Genomic DNA, 22,855 nt, shown 5'->3' with positions numbered 1-22,855 from the left:
GCCTTTACTAGCGGGAGACAGTTGCAGAGAGGGCGAGCACCCAGCAGCCTTTACTAGCAAGAGACTGCTGCAGAGCCGTCAGAAGCCAACAGCCTTCATTAGCAGGAGACTGTTGCAGAGAGGGCGAGCACCCAACAGCCTTTACTAGCAGGAGACTGTTGCAGAGAGGGTGAGCACTCAGTAGCCTTCAATAGCAGGAGACTGTTGCAGAGGCGGCAGCACCCATCAGCCTTCAATAGCAGGAGTCTGTTGCAGAGGCAGCAGCACCCAGCAGCCTTTACTAGCAGGAGACTGTTGCAGAGAGGGTGAACACCCAGCAGCCTCTACTAGCAGGAGACTGTTGCAGAGGCGGCAGCACCCAGCAGCCTTTAATAGCAGGAGACTGTTGCAGAGAGGGCGAGTACCCAACAGCCTTTACTAGCAGGAGACTGTTGCAGAGAGGTTGAGCACCCAGCAGCCTTCAATAGCAGGAGACTGTTGCAGAGGTGGCTGCACCCAGCAGCCTTCAATAGCAGGAGACTGTTGCAGAGAGGGCGAGTACCCAACAGCCTTTACTAGCAGGAGACTGTTGCAGAGAGGGCGAGCACCCAGCAGCCTTCATTAGCAGGATACTGTTGCAGGGAGGGCGAGCACCCAACAGCCTTCATTAGCAGGAGACTGTTGCAGAGAGGGCGAGCACCCAGCAGCCTTCATTAGCAGGAGACTGTTGCAGAGAGGGTGAGCAACCAGCAGCCTTTACTAGCTGGAGCTTGTTGCAGAGAGGCCGATTACCCAGCATCCTTTAATAGCTGGAGATTGTTGCCGAGTGGACAAGCACCCAGCAGCCTTTACTAGCAGTAGACTGCTGCAGAGCCGGGAGCACCCAGCAGCCTTCAATGGCAGGAGACTGTTACAGAGAGGGCGAGTACCCAGCAGCCTTTACTAGCAGGAGACTGTTGCAGAGAGGGCGAGCACCCAGCAGCCTTTACTAGCAAGAGACTGTTGCAGAGCCGTCAGAAGCCAACAGCCTTCATTAGCAGGAGACGGTTGCAGAGAGGCCGAGCACCCAGCAGCCTTTACTAGCAGGAGACTGTTGCAGAGAGGGTGAACTCCCAGCAGCCTCTACTAGCAGGAGACTGTTGCAGAGGCGGCAGCACCCAGCAGCCTTTAATAGCAGGAGACTGTTGCAGAGAGGGCGAGTACCCAACAGCCTTTACTAGCAGGAGACTGTTGCAGAGAGGTTGAGCACCCAGCAGCCTTCAATAGCAGGAGACTGTTGCAGAGGCGGCAGCACCCAGCAGCCTTCAATAGCAGGAGACTGTTGCAGAGAGGGCGAGCACCCAACAGCCTTTACTTGCAGGAGACTGTTGCAGAGAGGGCGAGCACCCAGCAGCCTTCATTAGCAGGATACTGTTGCAGAGAGGGCAAGCACCCAACAGCCTTCATTAGCAGGAGACTGTTGCAGAGAGGGCGAGCACCCAGCAGCCTTCATTAGCAGGAGACTGTTGCAGAGAGGGCGAGCAACCAGCAGCCTTTACTAGCTGGAGCTTGTTGCAGAGAGGCCGGTTACCCAGCAGCCTTTAATAGCTGGAGATTGTTGCCAAGTGGACGAGCACCCAGCAGCCTTTACTAGCAGTAGACTGTTGCAGAGAGGCCGGTTACCCAGCAGCCTTTACTAGCAGGAGACTGTTGCAGAGCCGTCAGCACCCAGCAGCCTTCAATGGCAGGAGACTGTTGCAGAGAGGGCGAGTACCAAGCAGCCTTTACTAGCGGGAGACTGTTGCAGAGAGGGCGAGCACCCAGCAGCCTTTACTAGCAAGAGACTGTTGCAGAGCCGTCAGAAGCCAACAGCCTTCATTAGCAGGAGACTGTTGCAGAGAGGCCGAGCACCCAGCAGCCTTTACTAGCTGGACACTGTTGCAGAGAGGGCGAGCACCCAACAGCCTTCATTAGCAGGAGAACGTTGCAGAGAGGGCGAGCACCCAGCAGCCTTCATTAGCAGGAGACTGTTGCAGAGAGGGCGAGCATCCAGCAGCCTTTACTAGCTGGAGCTTGTTGCAGAGAGGCCGATTATCCAGCAGCCTTTACTAGCTGGAGATTGTTGCCGAGTTGACGAGCACCCAGCAGCCTTTACTAGCAGTAGACTGTTGCAGAGAGGCCGATTACCCAGCAGCCTTTAGTAGCAGGAGACTGTTGCCGAGCCGGCAGCACCCAGCAGCCTTCAATGGCAGGGGACTGTTGCAGAGAGGGCGAGTACCCAGCAGCCTTTACTAGCGGGAGACAGTTGCAGAGAGGGCGAGCACCCAGCAGCCTTTACTAGCAAGAGACTGTTGCAGAGCCGTCAGAAGCCAACAGCCTTCATTAGCAGGAGACTGTTGCAGAGAGGGCGAGCACCCAACAGCCTTTACTAGCAGGAGACTGTTGCAGAGAGGGCAAGCACCCAGCACCCTTTACTAGCAGGAGACTGTTGCAGAGAGGGTGAGTACCAAGCAGCCTTTACTAGCGGGAGACTGTTGCAGAGAGGGCGAGCACCCAGCAGCCTTTACTAGCAAGAGACTGTTGCAGAGCCGTCAGAAGCCAGCAGCCTTCATTAGCGGGAGACTGTTGCAGAGAGGGCGAGCACCCAGCAGCCTTTACTAGCAAGAGACTGTTGCAGAGCCGTCAGAAGCCAACAGCCTTCATTAGCAGGAGACGGTTGCAGAGAGGCCGAGCACCCAGCAGCCTTTACTAGCAGGAGACTGTTGCAGAGAGGGTGAACACCCAGCAGCCTCTACTAGCAGGAGACTGTTGCAGAGGCGGCAGCACCCAGCAGCCTTTAATAGCAGGAGACTGTTGCAGAGAGGGCGAGTACCCAACAGTCTTTACTAGCAGGAGACTGTTGCAGAGAGGTTGAGCACCCAGCAGCCTTCAATAGCAGGAGACTGTTGCAGAGGCGGCAGCACCCAGCAGCCTTCAATAGCAGGAGACTGTTGCAGAGAGGGCGAGCACCCAACAGCCTTTACTAGCAGGAGACTGTTGCAGAGAGGGCGAGCACCCAGCAGCCTTCATTAGCAGGATACTGTTGCAGAGAGGGCGAGCACCCAACAGCCTTCATTAGCAGGAGACTGTTGCAGAGAGGGCGAGCACCCAGCAGCCTTCATTAGCAGGAGACTGTTGCAGAGAGGGCGAGCAACCAGCAGCCTTTACTAGCTGGAGCTTGTTGCAGAGAGGCCGATTACCCAGCAGCCTTTAATAGCTGGAGATTGTTGCCAAGTGGACGAGCACCCAGCAGCCTTTACTAGCAGTAGACTGTTGCAGAGAGGCCGGTTACCCAGCAGCCTTTACTAGCAGGAGACTGTTGCAGAGCCGGCAGCACCCAGCAGCCTTCAATGGCAGGAGACTGTTGCAGAGAGGGCGAGTACCAAGCAGCCTTTACTAGCGGGAGACTGTTGCAGAGAGGGCGAGCACCCAGCAGCCTTTACTAGCAAGAGAATGTTGCAGAGCCGTCAGAAGCCAACAGCCTTCATTAGCAGGAGACTGTTGCAGAGAGGCCGAGCACCCAGCAGCCTTTACTAGCTGGAGACTGTTGCAGAGAGGGCGAGCACCCCACAGCCTTCATTAGCAGGAGAACGTTGCAGAGAGGGCGAGCACCCAGCAGCCTTCATTAGCAGGAGACTGTTGCAGAGAGGGCGAGCATCCAGCAGCCTTTACTAGCTGGAGCTTGTTGCAGAGAGGCCGATTATCCAGCAGCCTTTACTAGCTGGAGATTGTTGCCGAGTTGACGAGCACCCAGCAGCCTTTACTAGCAGTAGACTGTTGCAGAGAGGCCGATTACCCAGCAGCCTTTAGTAGCAGGAGACTGTTGCCGAGCCGGAAGCACCCAGCAGCCTTCAATGGCAGGGGACTGTTGCAGAGAGGGCGAGTACCCAGCAGCCTTTACTAGCGGGAGACAGTTGCAGAGAGGGCGAGCACCCAGCAGCCTTTACTAGCAAGAGACTGCTGCAGAGCCGTCAGAAGCCAACAGCCTTCATTAGCAGGAGACTGTTGCAGAGAGGGTGAGCACCCAGCAGCCTTCATTAGCAGGAGACTGTTGCAGAGAGGGCGAGCAACCAGCAGCCTTTACTAGCTGGAGCTTGTTGCAGAGAGGCCGATTACCCAGCAGCCTTTAATAGCTGGAGATTGTTGCCAAGTGGACGAGCACCCAGCAGCCTTTACTAGCAGTAGACTGTTGCAGAGAGGCCGGTTACCCAGCAGCCTTTACTAGCAGGAGACTGTTGCAGAGCCGGCAGCACCCAGCAGCCTTCAATGGCAGGAGACTGTTGCAGAGAGGGCGAGTACCAAGCAGCCTTTACTAGCGGGAGACTGTTGCAGAGAGGGCGAGCACCCAGCAGCCTTTACTAGCAAGAGAATGTTGCAGAGCCGTCAGAAGCCAACAGCCTTCATTAGCAGGAGACTGTTGCAGAGAGGCCGAGCACCCAGCAGCCTTTACTAGCTGGAGACTGTTGCAGAGAGGGCGAGCACCCCACAGCCTTCATTAGCAGGAGAACGTTGCAGAGAGGGCGAGCACCCAGCAGCCTTCATTAGCAGGAGACTGTTGCAGAGAGGGCGAGCATCCAGCAGCCTTTACTAGCTGGAGCTTGTTGCAGAGAGGCCGATTATCCAGCAGCCTTTACTAGCTGGAGATTGTTGCCGAGTTGACGAGCACCCAGCAGCCTTTACTAGCAGTAGACTGTTGCAGAGAGGCCGATTACCCAGCAGCCTTTAGTAGCAGGAGACTGTTGCCGAGCCGGAAGCACCCAGCAGCCTTCAATGGCAGGGGACTGTTGCAGAGAGGGCGAGTACCCAGCAGCCTTTACTAGCGGGAGACAGTTGCAGAGAGGGCGAGCACCCAGCAGCCTTTACTAGCAAGAGACTGCTGCAGAGCCGTCAGAAGCCAACAGCCTTCATTAGCAGGAGACTGTTGCAGAGAGGGCGAGCACCCAACAGCCTTTACTAGCAGGAGACTGTTGCAGAGAGGGCAAGCACCCAGCACCCTTTACTAGCAGGAGACTGTTGCAGAGAGGGTGAGTACCAAGCAGCCTTTACTAGCGGGAGACTGTTGCAGAGAGGGCGAGCACCCAACAGCCTTTACTAGCAAGAGACTGTTGCAGAGCCGTCAGAAGCCAGCAGCCTTCATTAGCAGGTGACATTTGCAGAGAGGGCGAGCACCCAACAGCCTTTACTAGCAGGAGACTGTTGCAGAGAGGGCAAGCACCCAGCAGCCTTCATTAGCAGGAGATTGTTGCAGAGAGGGCGAGCACCCAGCAGCCTTTACTAGCAAGAGACTGTTGCAGAGCCGTCAGAAGCCAGCAGCCTTCATTAGCAGGTGACATTTGCAGAGAGGGCGAGCACCCAACAGCCTTTACTAGCAGGAGACTGTTGCAGAGAGGGCAAGCACCCAGCAGCCTTCATTAGCAGGAGACTGTTGCAGAGAGGGCGAGCACCCAGCAGCCTTCATTAGCAGGAGACTGTTGCAGAGAGGGCGAGCAACCAGCAGCCTTTACTAGCTGGAGATTGTTGCAGAGTGGACGAGCACCCAGCAGCCTTTACTAGCAGTAGACTGTTGCAGAGAGGCCGATTACCCAGCAGCCTTTACTAGCTGGAGACTGTTGCAGAGAGGGCGAGCACCCAGCAGCCTTTACTAGCAGGAGACTGTTGCAGAGAGGGCGAGTACCCAGCAGCCTTCACTAGCAGGAGACTGTTGCAGAGAGGGTGAGCACTCAGTAGCCTTCAATAGCAGGAGACTGTTGCAGAGGCGGCAGCACCCAGCAGCCTTCAATAGCAGGAGTCTGTTGCAGAGGCAGCAGCACCCAGCAGCCTTTACTAGCAGGAGACTGTTGCAGAGAGGGTGAACACCCAGCAGCCTCTACTAGCAGGAGACTGTTGCAGAGGCGGCAGCACCCAGCAGCCTTTAATAGCAGGAGACTGTTGCAGAGAGGGCGAGTACCCAACAGCCTTTACTAGCAGGAGACTGTTGCAGAGAGGTTGAGCACCCAGCAGCCTTCAATAGCAGGAGACTGTTGCAGAGGTGGCTGCACCCAGCAGCCTTCAATAGCAGGAGACTGTTGCAGAGAGGGCGAGTACCCAACAGCCTTTACTAGCAGGAGACTGTTGCAGAGAGGGCGAGCACCCAGCAGCCTTCATTAGCAGGATACTGTTGCAGGGAGGGCGAGCACCCAACAGCCTTCATTAGCAGGAGACTGTTGCAGAGAGGGCGAGCACCCCCAGCAGCCTTCATTAGCAGGAGACTGTTGCAGAGAGGGCGAGCAACCAGCAGCCTTTACTAGCTGGAGCTTGTTGCAGAGAGGCCGATTACCCAGCATCCTTTAATAGCTGGAGATTGTTGCCGAGTGGACAAGCACCCAGCAGCCTTTACTAGCAGTAGACTGCTGCAGAGCCAGGAGCACCCAGCAGCCTTCAATGGCAGGAGACTGTTACAGAGAGGGCGAGTACCCAGCAGCCTTTACTAGCGGGAGACTGTTGCAGAGAGGGCGAGCACCCAGCAGCCTTTACTAGCAAGAGACTGTTGCAGAGCCGTCAGAAGCCAACAGCCTTCATTAGCAGGAGACGGTTGCAGAGAGGCCGAGCACCCAGCAGCCTTTACTACCAGGAGACTGTTGCAGAGAGGGTGAACACCCAGCAGCCTCTACTAGCAGGAGACTGTTGCAGAGGCGGCAGCACCCAGCAGCCTTTAATAGCAGGAGACTGTTGCAGAGAGGGCGAGTACCCAACAGCCTTTAAAAGCAGGAGACTGTTGAAGAGAGGTTGAGCACCCAGCAGCCTTCAATAGCAGGAGACTGTTGCAGAGGCGGCAGCACCCAGCAGCCTTCAATAGCAGGAGACTGTTGCAGAGAGGGCGAGCACCCAACAGCCTTTACTAGCAGGAGACTGTTGCAGAGAGGGGGAGCACCCAGCAGCCTTCATTAGCAGGATACTGTTGCAGAGAGGGTGAGCACCCAACAGCCTTCATTAGCAGGAGACTGTTGCAGAGAGGGCGAGCACCCAGCAGCCTTCATTAGCAGGAGACTGTTGCAGAGAGGGCGAGCAACCAGCAGCCTTTACTAGCTGGAGCTTGTTGCAGAGAGGCCGATTACCCAGCAGCCTTTAATAGCTGGAGATTGTTGCCAAGTGGACGAGCACCCAGCAGCCTTTACTAGCAGTAGACTGATGCAGAGAGGCCGATTACCCAGCAGCCTTTACTAGCAGGAGACTGTTGCAGAGCCGGCAGCACCCAGCAGCCTTCAATGGCAGGAGACTGTTGCAGAGAGGGCGAGTACAAAGCAGCCTTTACTAGCGGGAGACTGTTGCAGAGAGGGCGAGCACCCAGCAGCCTTTACTAGCAAGAGACTGTTGCAGAGCCGTCAGAAGCCAACAGCCTTCATTAGCAGGAGACTGTTGCAGAGAGGCCGAGCACCCAGCAGCCTTTACTAGCTGGAGACTGTTGCAGAGAGGGCGAGCACCAAGCAGCCTTTACTAGCAGGAGACTGTTGCAGAGAGGGCGAGTACCCAGCAGCCTTCACTAGCAGGAGACTGTTGCAGAGAGGGTGAGCACTCAGTAGCCTTCAATAGCAGCAGACTGTTGCAGAGGCGGCAGCACCCAGCAGCCTTCAATAGCAGGAGTCTGTTGCAGAGGCAGCAGAACCCAGCAGCCTTTACTAGCAGGAGACTGTTGCAGAGAGGGTGAACACCCAGCAGCCTTTACTAGCAGGAGACTGTTGCAGAGGCGGCAGCACCCAGCAGCCTTTAATAGCAGGAGACTGTTGCAGAGAGGGCGAGTACCCAACAGCCTTTACTAGCAGGAGACTGTTGCAGAGAGGTTGAGCACCCAGCAGCCTTCAATAGCAAGAGACTGTAGCAGAGGCGGCAGCACCCAGCAGCCTTCAATAGCAGGAGACTGTTGCAGAGAGGGCGAGTACCCAACAGCCTTTACTAGCAGGAGACTGTTGCAGAGAGGGCGAGCACCCAGCAGCCTTCATTAGCAGGAGACTGTTGCAGAGAGGGCGAGCACCCAACAGCCTTCATTAGCAGGAGACTGTTGCAGAGAGGGCGAGCACCCAGCAGCCTTCATTAGCAGGAGACTGTTGCAGAGAGGGCGAGCAACCAGCAGCCTTTACTAGCTGGAACTTGTTGCAGAGAGGCCGATTACCCAGCAGCCTTTACTAGCTGGAGATTGTTGCCGAGTGGACGAGCACCCAGCAGCCTTTACTAGCAGTAGACTGTTGCAGAGAGGCCGATTACCCAGCAGCCTTTACTAGCAGGAGACTGTTGCAGAGCCGGCAGCACCCAGCAGCCTTCAATGGCAGGAGACTGTTGCAGAGAGGGCGAGTACCCAGCAGCCTTTACTAGCGGGAGACTGTTGCAGAGAGGGCGAGCACCCAGCAGCCTTTACTAGCAAGAGACTGTTGCAGAGCCGTCAGAAGCCAACAGCCTTCATTAGCAGGAGACTGTTGCAGAGAGGGCGAGCACCCAACAGCCTTTACTAGCAGGAGACTGTTGCAGAGAGGGCAAGCACCCAGCAGCCTTTACTAGCAGGAGACTGTTGCAGAGAGGGCGAGTACCAAGCAGCCTTTACTAGCGGGAAACTGTTGCAGGGAGGGCGAGCACCCAGCAGCCTTTACTAGCAAGAGACTGTTGCAGAGCCGTCAGAAGCCAGCAGCCTTCATTAGCAGGAGACTGTTGCAGAGAGGGCGAGCACCCAACAGCCTTTACTAGCAGGAGACTGTTGCAGAGAGGGCAAGCACCCAGCAGCCTTTACTAGCAGGAGACTGTTGCAGAGAGGGCAAGCACCGAGCAGCCTTTACTAGCAGGAGACTGTTGCAGAGAGGGCGAGTACCCAGCAGCCTTTACTAGCAAGAGACTGTTGCAGAGCCGTCAGAAGCCAGCAGCCTTCATTAGCAGGAGACTGTTGCAGAAAGGGCGAGCACCCAACAGCCTTTACTAGCAGGAGACTGTTGCAGAGAGGGCGAGCACCCAGCAGCCTTCAATGGCAGGAGACTGTTGCAGAGAGGCTGATTACCCAGCAGCCTTTACTAGCTGGAGACTGTTGCAGAGAGGGCGAGCACCCAGCAGCCTTCATTAGCAGGAGACTGTTGCAGAGAGGGCGAGCACCCAACAGCCTTCATTAGCAGGAGACTGTTGCAGAGAGGGCGAGCACCCAGCAGCCTTTACTAGCAGGAGACTGTTGCAGAGAGGGCGAGCAGCCAGCAGTCTTCAATAGCAGGAGATTGTTGCAGGGAGGGCGAGTACCCAGCAGCCTTTACTAGCAGGAGATTGTTGCAGGGAGGGAGAGCACCCAGCAGCCTTTACTAGCAGGAGACTGTTTCAGAGAGGGTGAGCACCCAACAGCCTTTACTAGCAGGAGATTGTTGCAGGGAGGGCAGCACCCAGCATCCTTGAATAGCAGGGGACTGTTGCAGAGAGGGTGAGCACCCGGCAGCTTTTAGTAGCAGGAGACTGTTGTAGAGAGGGTGAGCAACCAGCAGCCTTTACTAGCAGGAGACTGTTGCAGAGCCGGCAGCACCCAGCAGCCTTCAATAGCAGGAGACTGTTGCAGAGAGAGCGAGCACTCAGCATCCTTTACTAGCAGGGGACTGTTGCAGAGAGGGCGAGCACCCAGCGGCATTCAATAGCAGGAGACTATTGCAGAGAGGGCGAGCACCCAGCAGCCTTTACTTGCTGGAGACTGTTGCAGAGTGGGCAAGCACTCAGCAGCCTTTACTGGCAGGAGACTGTTGCAGAGAGGGCCAGAACCCAGCAGCCTTTAATAGCAGGAGACTGTTGCAGAGATGGCGAGCATCCAGCAGCCTTTACTAGCAGGAGACTGTTGCAGGGAGGGCGAGCACCCAGCAGCCTTTAATAGCAGGAGACTGTTGCAGGGAGGGCAAGCACCCAGCAGCCTTTACTAGAAGGAGACTGTTGCAGGGAGGGCAAGCACCCAGCAGCCTTTAATAGCAGGAGACTGTTGCAGGGAGGGCGAGTACCCAGCAGCCTTCACTAGCAGGAGACTGTTGCAGAGAGGGTGAGCACTCAGTAGCCTTCATTAGCAGGAGACTGTTGCAGAGGCGGCAGCACCCAGCAGCCTTCAATAGCAGGAGTCTGTTGCAGAGGCAGCAGCACCCAGCAGCCTTTACTAGCAGGAGACTGTTGCAGAGAGGGTGAACACCCAGCAGCCTTTACTAGCAGGAGACTGTTGCAGAGGCGGCAGCACCCAGCAGCCTTTAATAGCAGGAGACTGTTGCAGAGAGGGCGAGTACCCAACAGCCTTTATTAGCAGGAGACTGTTGCAGAGAGGTTGAGCACCCAGCAGCCTTCAATAGCAGGAGACTGTTGCAGAGAGGCAAGCACCCAACAGCCTTTACTAGCAGGATACTGTTGCAGAGAGGGCGAGCACCCAACAGCCTTCATTAGCAGGAGACTGTTGCAGAGAGGGCGAGCACCCAGCAGCCTTCATTAGCAGGAGACTGTTGCAGAGAGGGCGAGCAACCAGCAGCCTTTACTAGCTGGAGCTTGTTGCAGAGAGGCCGATTACCCAGCAGCCTTTACTAGCTGGAGATTGTTGCAGAGAGGGCGAGCACCCAGCAGCCTTTACTAGCAGGAGACTGTTGCAGAGAGGGCGAGTACCCAGCAGCCTTCACTAGCAGGAGACTGTTGCACAGAGGGTGAGCACTCAGTAGCCTTCAATAGCAGGAGACTGTTGCAGAGGCGGAGGACCCAGCAGCCTTCAATAGCAGGAGTCTGTTGCAGAGGCAGCAGCACCCAGCAGCCTTTACTAGCAGGAGACTGTTGCAGAGAGGGTGAACACCCACCAGCCTTTACTAGCAGGAGACTGTTGCAGAGGCGGCAGCACCCAGCAGCCTTTAATAGCAGGAGACTGTTGCAGAGAGGGCGAGTACCCAACAGCCTTTACTAGCAGGAGACTGTTGCAGAGAGGTTGAGCACCCAGCAGCCTTCAATAGCAGGAGACTGTTGCAGAGGTGGCAGCACCCAGCAGCCTTCAATAGCAGGAGACTGTTGCAGAGAGGGCGAGCACCCAACAGCCTTTACTAGCAGGAGACTGTTGCAGAGAGGGCGAGCACCCAGCAGCCTTCATTAGCAGGATACTGTTGCAGCGAGGGCGAGCACCCAACAGCCTTCATTAGCAGGAGACTGTTGCAGAGAGGGCGAGCACCCAGCAGCCTTCATTAGCAGGAGACTGTTGAAGAGAGGGCGAGCAACCAGCAGCCTTTATTAGCTGGAGCTTGTTGCAGAGAGGCCGATTACCCAGCAGCCTTTAATAGCTGGAGATTGTTGCCAAGTGGACGAGCACCCAGCAGCCTTTACTAGCAGTAGACTGTTGCAGAGAGGCCGATTACCCAGCAGCCTTTACTAGCAGGAGACTGTTGCAGAGCCGGCAGCACCCAGCAGCCTTCAATGGCAGGAGACTGTTGCAGAGAGGGCGAGTACCAAGCAGCCTTTACTAGCGGGAGACTGTTGCAGAGAGGGCGAGCACCCAGCAGCCTTTACTAGCAAGAGACTGTTGCAGAGCCGTCAGAAGCCAACAGCCTTCATTAGCAGGAGACTGTTGCAGAGAGGCCGAGCACCCAGCAGCCTTTACTAGCTGGAGACTGTTGCAGAGAGGGCGAGCACCAAGCAGCCTTTACTAGCAGGAGACTGTTGCAGAGAGGGCGAGTACCCAGCAGCCTTCACTAGCAGGAGACTGTTGCAGAGAGGGTGAGCACTCAGTAGCCTTCAATAGCAGCAGACTGTTGCAGGGGCGGCAGCACCCAGCAGCCTTCAATAGCAGGAGTCTGTTGCAGAGGCAGCAGAACCCAGCAGCCTTCATTAGCAGGAGACTGTTGCAGAGAGGGCGAGCACCCAACAGCCTTCATTAGCAGGAGACTGTTGCAGAGAGGGCGAGCACCCAGCAGCCTTCATTAGCAGGAGACTGTTGCAGAGAGGGCGAGCAACCAGCAGCCTTTACTAGCTGGAACTTGTTGCAAAGAGGCCGATTACCCAGCAGCCTTTACTAGCTGGAGATTGTTGCCGAGTGGACGAGCACCCAGCAGCCTTTACTAGCAGTAGACTGTTGCAGAGAGGCCGATTACCCAGCAGCCTTTACTAGCAGGAGACTGTTGCAGAGCCGGCAGCACCCAGCAGCCTTCAATGGCAGGAGACTGTTGCAGAGAGGGCGAGTACCCAGCAGCCTTTACTAGCGGGAGACTGTTGCAGAGAGGGCGAGCACCCAGCAGCCTTTACTAGCAAGAGACTGTTGCAGAGCCGTCAGAAGCCAACAGCCTTCATTAGCAGGAGACTGTTGCAGAGAGGGCGAGCACCCAACAGCCTTTACTAGCAGGAGACTGTTGCAGAGAGGGCAAGCACCCAGCAGCCTTTACTAGCAGGAGACTGTTGCAGAGAGGGCGAGTACCAAGCAGCCTTTACTAGCGGGAGACTGTTGCAGGGAGGGCGAGCACCCAGCAGCCTTTACTAGCAAGAGACTGTTGCAGAGCCATCAGAAGCCAGCAGCCTTCATTAGCAGGAGACTGTTGCAGAGAGGGCGAGCACCCAACAGCCTTTACTAGCAGGAGACTGTTGCAGAGAGGGCAAGCACCCAGCAGCCTTTACTAGCAGGAGACTGTTGCAGAGAGGGCAAGCACCGAGCAGCCTTTACTAGCAGGAGACTGTTGCAGAGAGGGCGAGTACCCAGCAGCCTTTACTAGCAAGAGACTGTTGCAGAGCCGTCAGAAGCCAGCAGCCTTCATTAGCAGGAGACTGTTGCAGAAAGGGCGAGCACCCAACAGCCTTTACTAGCAGGAGACTGTTGCAGAGAGGGCGAGCACCCAGCAGCCTTCAATGGCAGGAGACTGTTGCAGAGAGGCCGATTACCCAGCAGCCTTTACTAGCTGGAGACTGTTGCAGAGAGGGCGAGCACCCAGCAGCCTTCATTAGCAGGAGACTGTTGCAGAGAGGGCGAGCAGCCAACAGCCTTCATTAGCAGGAGACTGTTGCAGAGAGGGCAAGCACCCAGCAGCCTTTACTAGCAGGAGACTGTTGCAGAGAGGGCGAGCAGCCAGCAGTCTTCAATAGCAGGAGATTGTTGCAGGGAGGGCGAGTACCCAGCAGCCTTTACTAGCAGGAGATTGTTGTAGGGAGGGAGAGCACCCAGCAGCCTTTACTAGCAGGAGACTGTTTCAGAGAGGGTGAGCACCCAACAGCCTTTACTAGCAGGAGATTGTTGCAGGGAGGGCAGCACCCAGCATCCTTGAATAGCAGGGGACTGTTGCAGAGAGGGCGAGCACCCGGAAGCCTTTAGTAGCAGGAGACTGTTGCAGAGAGGGCGAGCACCCAGCAGCCTTTACTAGCAAGAGACTGTTGCAGAGCCGTCAGAAGCCAACAGCCTTCATTAGCAGGAGACTGTTGCAGAGAGGGCGAGCACCCAACAGCCTTTACTAGCAGGAGACTGTTGCAGAGAGGGCAAGCACCCAGCAGCCTTTACTAGCAGGAGACTGTTGCAGAGAGGGCGAGTACCAAGCAGCCTTTACTAGCGGGAGACTGTTGCAGGGAGGGCGAGCACCCAGCAGCCTTTACTAGCAAGAGACTGTTGCAGAGCCATCAGAAGCCAGCAGCCTTCATTAGCAGGAGACTGTTGCAGAGAGGGCGAGCACCCAACAGCCTTTACTAGCAGGAGACTGTTGCAGAGAGGGCAAGCACCCAGCAGCCTTTACTAGCAGGAGACTGTTGCAGAGAGGGCAAGCACCGAGCAGCCTTTACTAGCAGGAGACTGTTGCAGAGAGGGCGAGTACCCAGCAGCCTTTACTAGCAAGAGACTGTTGCAGAGCCGTCAGAAGCCAGCAGCCTTCATTAGCAGGAGACTGTTGCAGAAAGGGCGAGCACCCAACAGCCTTTACTAGCAGGAGACTGTTGCAGAGAGGGCGAGCACCCAGCAGCCTTCAATGGCAGGAGACTGTTGCAGAGAGGCCGATTACCCAGCAGCCTTTACTAGCTGGAGACTGTTGCAGAGAGGGCGAGCACCCAGCAGCCTTCATTAGCAGGAGACTGTTGCAGAGAGGGCGAGCAGCCAACAGCCTTCATTAGCAGGAGACTGTTGCAGAGAGGGCAAGCACCCAGCAGCCTTTACTAGCAGGAGACTGTTGCAGAGAGGGCGAGCAGCCAGCAGTCTTCAATAGCAGGAGATTGTTGCAGGGAGGGCGAGTACCCAGCAGCCTTTACTAGCAGGAGATTGTTGTAGGGAGGGAGAGCACCCAGCAGCCTTTACTAGCAGGAGACTGTTTCAGAGAGGGTGAGCACCCAACAGCCTTTACTAGCAGGAGATTGTTGCAGGGAGGGCAGCACCCAGCATCCTTGAATAGCAGGGGACTGTTGCAGAGAGGGCGAGCACCCGGAAGCCTTTAGTAGCAGGAGACTGTTGTAGAGAGGGTGAGCAACCAGCAGCCTTTACTAGCAGGAGACTGTTGCAGAGCCGGCAGCACCCAGCAGCCTTCAATAGCAGGAGACTGTTGCAGAGAGAGCGAGCACTCAGCATCCTTTACTAGCAGGAGACTGTTGCAGAGAGGGCGAGCACCCAGCGGCATTCAATAGCAAGAGACTATTGCAGAGAGGGCGAGCACCCAGCAGCCTTTACTTGCTGGAGACTGTTGCAGAGTGGGCAAGCACTCAGCAGCCTTTACTGGCAGGAGACTGTTGCAGAGAGGGCCAGAACCCAGCAGCCTTTAATAGCAGGAGACTGGTGCAGAGATGGCGAGCATCCAGCAGCCTTTACTAGCAGGAGACTGTTGCAGGGAGGGCGAGCACCCAGCAGCCTTTAATAGCAAGAGACTGTTGCAGGGAGGGCAAGCACCCAGCAGCATTTACTAGAAGGAGACTGTTGCAGGGAGGGCAAGCACCCAGCAGCCTTTAATAGCAGGAGACTGTTGCAGGGAGGGCGAGTACCCAGCAGCCTTCACTAGCAGGAGACTGTTGCAGAGAGGGTGAGCACTCAGTATCCTTCAATAGCAGGAGACTGTTGCAGAGGCGGCAGCACCCAGCAGCCTTCAATAGCAGGAGTCTGTTGCAGAGGCAGCAGCACCCAGCAGCCTTTACTAGAAGGAGACTGTTGCAGGGAGGGCAAGCACCCAGCAGCCTTTAATAGCAGGAGACTGTTGCAGGGAGGGCGAGTACCCAGCAGCCTTCACTAGCAGGAGACTGTTGCAGAGAGGTTGAGCACCCAGCAGCCTTCAATAGCAGGAGACTGTTACAGAGGCGGCAGCACCCAGCAGCCTTCAATAGCAGGAGACTGTTGCAGAGAGGCGAGCACCCAACAGCCTTTACTAGCAGGAGACTGTTGCAGAGAGGGCGAGCACCCAGCAGCCTTCATTAGCAGGATACTGTTGCAGAGAGGGCGAGCACCCAACAGCCTTCATTAGCAGGAGACTGTTGCAGAGAGGGAGAGCACCCAGCAGCCTTCATTAGCAGGAGACTGTTGCAGAGAGGGCGAGCAACCAGCAGCCTTTACTAGCTGGAGCTTGTTGCAGAGAGGCCGATTACCCAGCAGCCTTTACTAGCTGGAGATTGTTGCCGAGTGGACGAGCACCCAGCAGCCTTCACTAGCGGTAGACTGTTGCAGAGAGGCCGATTACCCAGCAGCCTTTACTAGCAGGAGACTGTTGCAGAGCCGGCAACACCCGGCAGCCTTCAATGGCAGGAGACTGTTGCAGAGAGGGCGAGTACCCAGCAGCCTTTACTAGCGGGAGACTGTTGCAGAGAGGGCGAGCACCCAGCAGCCTTTACTAGCAAGAGACTGTTGCAGAGCCGTCAGAAGCCAACAGCCTTCATTAGCAGGAGACTGTTGCAGAGAGGGCGAGCACCCAACAGCCTTTACTAGCAGGAGACTGTTGCAGAGAGGGCAAGCACCCAGCAGCCTTTACTAGCAGGAGACTGTTGCAGAGAGGGCGAGTACCAAGCAGCCTTTACTAGCGGGAGACTGTTGCAGGGAGGGCGAGCACCCAGCAGCCTTTACTAGCAAGAGACTGTTGCAGAGCCGTCAGAAGCCATCAGCCTTCATTAGCAGGAGACTGTTGCAGAGAGGGCGAGCACCCAACAGCCTTCACTAGCAGGAGATTGTTGCAGAGAGGGCAAGCACCCAGCAGCCTTTACTAGCAGGAGACTGTTGCAGAGAGGGCAAGCACCGAGCAGCCTTTACTAGCAGGAGACTGTTGCAGAGAGGGCGAGTACCCAGCAGCCTTTACTAGCAAGAGACTGTTGCAGAGCCGTCAGAAGCCAGCAGCCTTCATTAGCAGGAGACTGTTGCAGAAAGGGCGAGCACCCAACAGCCTTTACTAGCAGGAGACTATTGCAGAGAGGGCGAGCACCCAGCAGCCTTCAATTGCAGGAGACTGTTGCAGAGAGGCCGATTACCCAGCAGCCTTTAGTAGCTGGAGACTGTTGCAGAGAGGGCGAGCACCCAGCAGCCTTCATTAGCAGGAGACTGTTGCAGAGAGGGCGAGCACACAACAGCCTTCATTAGCAGGAGACTGTTGCAGAGAGGGCGAGCACCCAGCAGCCTTTACTGGCAGGAGACTGTTGCAGAGAGGGCGAGCAGCCAGCAGTCTTCAATAGCAGGAGATTGTTGCAGGGAGGGCGAGTACCCAGCAGCCTTTACTAGCAGGAGATTGTTGCAGGGAGGGAGAGCACCCAGCAGCCTTTACTAGCAGGAGACTGTTTCAGAGAGGGTGAGCACCCAACAGCCTTTACTAGCAGGAGATTGTTGCAGGGAGGGCAGCACCCAGCAGCCTTGAATAGCAGGGGACTGTTGCAGAGAGGGCGAGCACCCGGCAGCCTTTAGTAGCAGGAGACTGTTGTAGAGCCGGCAGCACCCAGCAGCCTTCAATAGCAGGAGACTGTTGCAGAGAGAGCAAGCACCCAGCATCCTTTACTAGCAGGAGACTGTTGCAGAGAGGGCGAGCACCCAGCAGCATTCAATAGCAAGAGACTATTGCAGAGCGGGCGAGCACCCAGCAGCCTTTACTTGCTGGAGACTGTTGCAGAGTGGGCAAGCACTCAGCAGCCTTTACTGGCAGGAGACTGTTGCAGAGAGGGCCAGAACCCAGCAGCCTTTAATAGCAGGAGACTGTTGCAGAGATGGCGAGCATCCAGCAGCCTTTACTAGCAGGAGACTGTTGCAGGGAGGGCGAGCACCCAGCAGCCTTTAATAGCAAGAGACTGTTGCAGGGAGGGCAAGCACCCAGCAGCCTTTACTAGAAGGAGACTGTTGCAGGGAGGGCAAGCACCCAGCAGCCTTTAATAGCAGGAGACTGTTACCGGGAGGGCGAGTACCCAACAGCCTTCACTAGCAGGAGACTGTTGCAGAGAGGGTGAGCACTCAGTAGCCTTCAATAGCAGGAGACTGTTGCAGAGGCGGCAGCACCCAGCAGCCTTCAATAGCAGGAGTCTGTTGCAGAGGCAGCAGCACCCAGCAGCCTTTACTAGCAGGAGACTGTTGCAGAGAGGGTGAACACCCAGCAGCCTTTACTAGCAGGAGACTGTTGCAGAGGCGGCAGCACCCAGCAGCCTTTAATAGCAGGAGACTGTTGCAGAGAGGGCGAGTACCCAAAAGCCTTTACTAGCAGGAGACTGTTGCAGAGATGTTGAGCACCCAGCAGCCTTCAATAGCAGGAAACTGTTGAAGAGGCGGCAGCACCCAGCAGCCTTCAATAGCAGGAGACTGTTGCAGAGAGGGCGAGTACCCAACAGCCTTTACTAGCAGGAGGCTGTTGCAGAGAGGGCGAGCACCCAGCAGCCTTTACTAGAAGGAGACTGTTGCAGGGAGGGCAAGCACCCAGCAGCCTTTAATAGCAGGACACTGTTGCAGGGAGGGCGAGTACCCAGCAGCCTTCACTAGCAGGAGACTGTTGCAGAGAGGGTGAGCACTCAGTAGCCTTCAATAGCAGGAGACTGTTGCAGAAGCGGCAGCACCCAGCAGCCTTCAATAGCAGGAGTCTGTTGCAGAGGCAGCAGCACCCAGCAGCCTTTACTAGCAGGAGACTGTTGCAGAGAGGGTGAACACCCAGCAGCCTTTACTAGCAGGAGACTGTTGCAGAGGCGGCAGCACCCAGCAGCCTTTAATAGCAGGAGACTGTTGCAGAGAGGGCGAGTACCCAAAAGCCTTTACTAGCAGGAGACTGTTGCAGAGATGTTGTGCACCCAGCAGCCTTCAATAGCAGGAAACTGTTGCAGAGGCGGCAGCACCCAGCAGCCTTCATTAGCAGGAGACTGTTGCAGAGAGGGTGAGCACCCAACAGCCTTCATTAGCAGGAGACTGTTGCAGAGAGGGCGAGCACCCAGCAGCCTTCATTAGCAGGAGACTGTTGCAGAGAGGGCGAGCAACCAGCAGCCTTTACTAGCTGGAGCTTGTTGCAGAGAGGCCGATTACCCAGCAGCCTTTACTAGCTGGAGATTGTTGCCGAGTGGACGAGCAGCCAGCAGCCTTTACTAGCGGTAGACTGTTGCAGAGAGGCCGATTACCCAGCAGCCTTTACTAGCAGGAGACTGTTGCAGAGCCGGCAACACCCAGCAGCCTTCAATGGCAGGAGACTGTTGCAGAGAGGGCGAGTACCCAGCAGCCTTTACTAGCGGGAGACTGTTGCAGAGAGGGCGAGCACCCAGCAGCCTTTACTAGCAAGAGACTGTTGCAGAGCCGTCAGAAGCCAACAGCCTTCATTAGCAGGAGACTGTTGCAGAGAGGGCGAGCAACCAGCAGCCTTTACTAGCTGGAGCTTGTTGCAGAGAGGCCGATTACCCAGCAGCCTTTACTAGCTGGAGATTGTTGCCGAGTGGACGAGCAGCCAGCAGCCTTTACTAGCGGTAGACTGTTGCAGAGAGGCTGATTACCCAGCAGCCTTTACTAGCAGGAGACTGTTGCAGAGCCGGCAACACCCAGCAGCCTTCAATGGCAGGAGACTGTTGCAGAGAGGCTGAGCACCCAGCAGCCTTTACTAGCTGGAGACTGTTGCAGAGAGGGCGAGCACCCAGCAGCCTTTACTAGCAGGAGACTGTTGCAGAGAGGGCGAGTACCCAGCAGCCTTCACTAGCAGGAGACTGTTGCAGAGAGGGTGAGCACTCAGTAGCCTTCAATAGCAGGAGACTGTTGCAGAGGCGGCAGCACCCAGCAGCCTTCAATAGCAGGAGTCTGTTGCAGAGGCAGCAGCACCCAGCAGCCTTTACTAGCAGGAGACTGTTGCAGAGAGGGTGAACACCCACCACCCTTTACTAGCAGGAGACTGTTGCAGAGGCGGCAGCACCCAGCAGCCTTTAATAGCAGGAGACTGTTGCAGAGAGGGCGAGTTCCCGACAGCCTTTACTAGCAGGAGACTGTTGCAGAGAGGTTGAGCACCCAGCAGCCTTCAATAGCAGGAGACTGTTGCAGAGGCGGTAGCACCCAGCAGCCTTCAATAGCAGGAGACTGTTGCAGAGAGGGCGAGTACCCAACAGCCTTTACTAGCAGGAGACTGTTGCAGAGAGGGCAAGCACCCAGCAGCCTTCATTAGCAGGAGACTGTTGCAGAGAGGGCGAGCACCCAGCAGCCTTCATTAGCAGGAGACTGTTGCAGAGAGGGCGAGCACCCAGCAGCCTTCATTAGCAGGAGACTGTTGCAGAGAGGGCGAGCACCCAGCCGCATTCAATAGAAGAGACTATTGCAGAGAGGGCGAGCACCCAGCAGCCTTTACTTGCTGGAGACTGTTGCAGAGTGGGCAAGCACTCAGCAGCCTTTACTAGCAGGAGACTGTTGCAACGTCGGCAGCACCCAGCAGCCTTTAATAGCAGGAGACCGTTGCAGAGATGGCGAGCATCCAGCAGCCTTTAGTAGCAGGAGACTGTTGCAGGGAGGGCGAGCACCCAGCAGCCTTTAGTAGTAGGAGACTGTTGCAGAGAGGGCAACAGCCAGCAGCCTTTAGTTGCAGGGGACTGTTGCAGAGAGGGCGGTATGGGCGTGTAGGCTTATTACATGCCACTGAACTGGCTGCTGGCATGGAAAGGGTATCAGGTTGCTACCGTGATATTCTATTTGTATACGTTGCTGTTCTCTTTTATAAATTTGACCTTGAGGAACACTGCAAAGTCATCACTGCCAAAGTTAAGACGTTACACGCCAGATAACATCCTATGCCCGAAGCACAACTGAAGTGCTGCCCTACTTTTATGATGGCAGCCACTGCCAAACCACAACCCTACTTTTAATCGAAAATCTGGTCACCCTACGTTTACAGCAATTGACTCCCTCTCTCAGCCCCTCCCCTCCAACAGTCGTTGGGGCTCATTAGCTGGCATCCCACAGCAGCAGAGTGAAGCTCCCCAAACTGCTACAGGCTGCTCCCCTGCTCAACCCCTCGTCCTCTTGCATCCCAGGATGCCTTTAGGAAGCGGGTGCAGCGCAGGGGTGACTGACCTATAGGGAACTATGAAGGTTTCGAGGTAGGTCTCTGCACCCTGGGCCCAGGAGTGGACTGATCTATAGGGAACTCTGGAGGTTTCGAGGTAGGTCTCTGCACCCTGGGCCCTGGAGTGGATTGGTCTATAGGGAACTCTGGAGGTTTCCCGGTGGGCCTCTGCAACCTGGGCCCAGGATTGGACTGGTCTATAGGGAACTCTGGAGGTTTCCCGGTGGGCCTCTGCAACCTGGGCCCAGGATTGGACTGGTCTATAGGGAACTCTGGAGGTTTCCCGGTGGGCCTCTGCAACCTGGGCCCAGGATTGGACTGGTCTATAGGGAACTCTGGAGGTTTCCCGGTGGGCTTCTGCACCCTGGGCCCAGTGGTGGACTGGTCTATAGGGAACTCTGGAGGTTTCCCGGTGGGCTTCTGCACCCTGGGCCCAGTGGTGGACTGGTCTATAGGGAACTCTGGAGGTTTCCCGGTGGGCTTCTGCACCCTGGGCCCAGTGGTGGACTGGTCTATAGGGAACTCTGGAGATTTCCCGATAGGCCTCTGCACCATGGGCCTCTTGTGTGATCACCTGTTATTTCCAACTTTTCCCATAGGAAAACGCTTGGGCTAATATGCGGGTATTTTGAACATCCTTTCCTGGGCCTCTGCCCAGTCCAGCCCTGGTGTGGGCGGAGAGGATATTGCTCTGTAGCGCAGAGAGTGGCGAGGAAGAGATAAGGAGAGTGAGAGAGGGACAGAGAGAGAGGCAGAGAAAGGGAGGGATGGGTGGAAAGAGGGAGCAAGAAGGCGTGAGATAAAGTGAGAGGGAGAGAGACGAAGAGTGACAGAGAGAGATAGAACCTTGGGGAAAGATGGCGAGAGAGACATACAGAGAAAGGTGGAGAGCACGAGATCCGTATAAAGCAATGCATACCAGGCTATTCCCATTCAGCCTCCGCCCACCACACCATCTGTGCCCCTTCTGACCCCCCCTATTATTTACCTCTGGCATTCTAATGCCAGCATTACGCCCCAGTGTGGCATACAACCGCTGTCTCATAGTCTCTTTGTGGTCATTCACTCTCTCTTCCTGGAACTCTAAATAAATGACATACATATTGGGACTTTTGGAGTTAGGGTGGCCTGCGGGCTGTCAAGGGTCCCGGGCTGGGGGTGACAGCGGGAGGGGGCACGCCTTTCTGACGTCACGCGACGATGCCTACCGTCATCTCCATCCTCTTCGGACATGATGGCCACGCACTGCTCCCACACGGTCTTCACGTCGGCCCGGTATCGCTCGCAGGACCAGATGAAGGAGGGCAGCAGCAGAGTCTGCACCATGGAGCACCACAGCACGCACAGCACCATCCAGGTGGGGGCGCTGTTGTACTTCAGGCTCACGAAGCTGACCACCTGTACAGGGGAGGAAATACCAGAAGTTGAATCACAAAAGGAACTGAAGGCAAACTCATTCCCACGAACAACCCCTCCCCCAGCTCTTGCACTTCTACAGCTACAGGCTGTGTGACTAGTCAGTCTTCTGAGCCTTCCTCTACTAGAGGGGGGACAGGGTCTGTGGCCAGAGACAGTTGCCTGAGCCTTTGTTTACTAGAGGTGTCAGGGTGTATCGCCAGTGACAGTTTTTCCTAGAGGTGACAGGGTCTGTGGCCACTGGCAGTCTTCTGAGCCTTCCTTTATTAGAGGTGGCAGGGTCTGTGGCCAGAGACCATTGTCTAAGCCGTCATTTACTAGAGGTGATAAGGCCTCCAGCCAGTGACAGTCTTCTGAGACTCTCTTTACTAGAGGTGACAGGGTCTGCGGCCAGTGACAGTCTTCTGAGACTCTCTTTACTAGAGGTGACAGGGTCTGCGGCCAGTGACAGTCTTCTGAGACTCTCTTTACTAGAGGTGACAGGGTCTGCGGCCAGTGACAGTCTTCTGAAACTCTCTTTACTAGAGGTGACAGGGCTCTGCGGCCAGTGACAGTCTTCTGAGACTCTCTTTACTAGAGGTGACAGGGTCTGCGGCCAGTGACAGTCTTCCGAGACTCTCTTCACTAGAGGTGACAGGGTCTGCAGCCAGTGACAGTCTTCTGAGCCTTCCTCTACTAGAGGTGGCAGGGTCTGCGGCCAGTGACAGTCTTCTGAGACTCTCTTTACTAGAGGTGACAGGGTCTGCGGCCAGTGACAGTCTTCTGAGACTCTCTTTACTAGAGGTGACAGGGTCTGCGTCCAGTGACAGTCTTCTGAGCCTTCCTCTACTAGAGGTGACAGGGTTTGTTCCCAGTGGGTTTTCTTTTTTTTTAAACATCTTTTTATTGAGGTAGTGGCAGGTACACAACGCACTCCAACAACATAACAAGAAAAAATCATCCAATGGCACATTTGCATTTTCACAGGTGATACGTATTCACATGGGGTCTTCATTGTCCGACGGCAGTTCACATAAGTATGTCCTGAACGGGCC

The 22,855-nt window shown here is 55.9% G+C and overlaps 1 protein-coding gene across 2 annotated transcripts in view; it reads right to left on the bottom strand.

Moving 5' to 3' along the window:
• Positions 1-22,855, bottom strand: part of GPR162 (G protein-coupled receptor 162) — a 210,998-nt gene that overhangs the window by 58,353 nt on the left and 129,790 nt on the right. For both annotated transcript variants that reach the window (XM_069650629.1, XM_069650630.1), the window contains exon 3: positions 21,614-21,803. In XM_069650629.1, coding sequence (XP_069506730.1) covers positions 21,614-21,803 — 190 coding nt within the window. The remainder of the gene's footprint in view (positions 1-21,613; positions 21,804-22,855) is intronic.

This window comes from Ambystoma mexicanum, chromosome 3p (genome assembly GCF_040938575.1).
Source record: "Ambystoma mexicanum isolate Mex_15411 chromosome 3p, UKY_AmexF1_1, whole genome shotgun sequence".
Classification (NCBI taxonomy): Eukaryota; Metazoa; Chordata; class Amphibia; order Caudata; family Ambystomatidae; genus Ambystoma; species Ambystoma mexicanum.
Note: the sequence above shows the minus strand (reverse complement) of the source record. Positions and strands in the feature narration are given on the sequence as shown.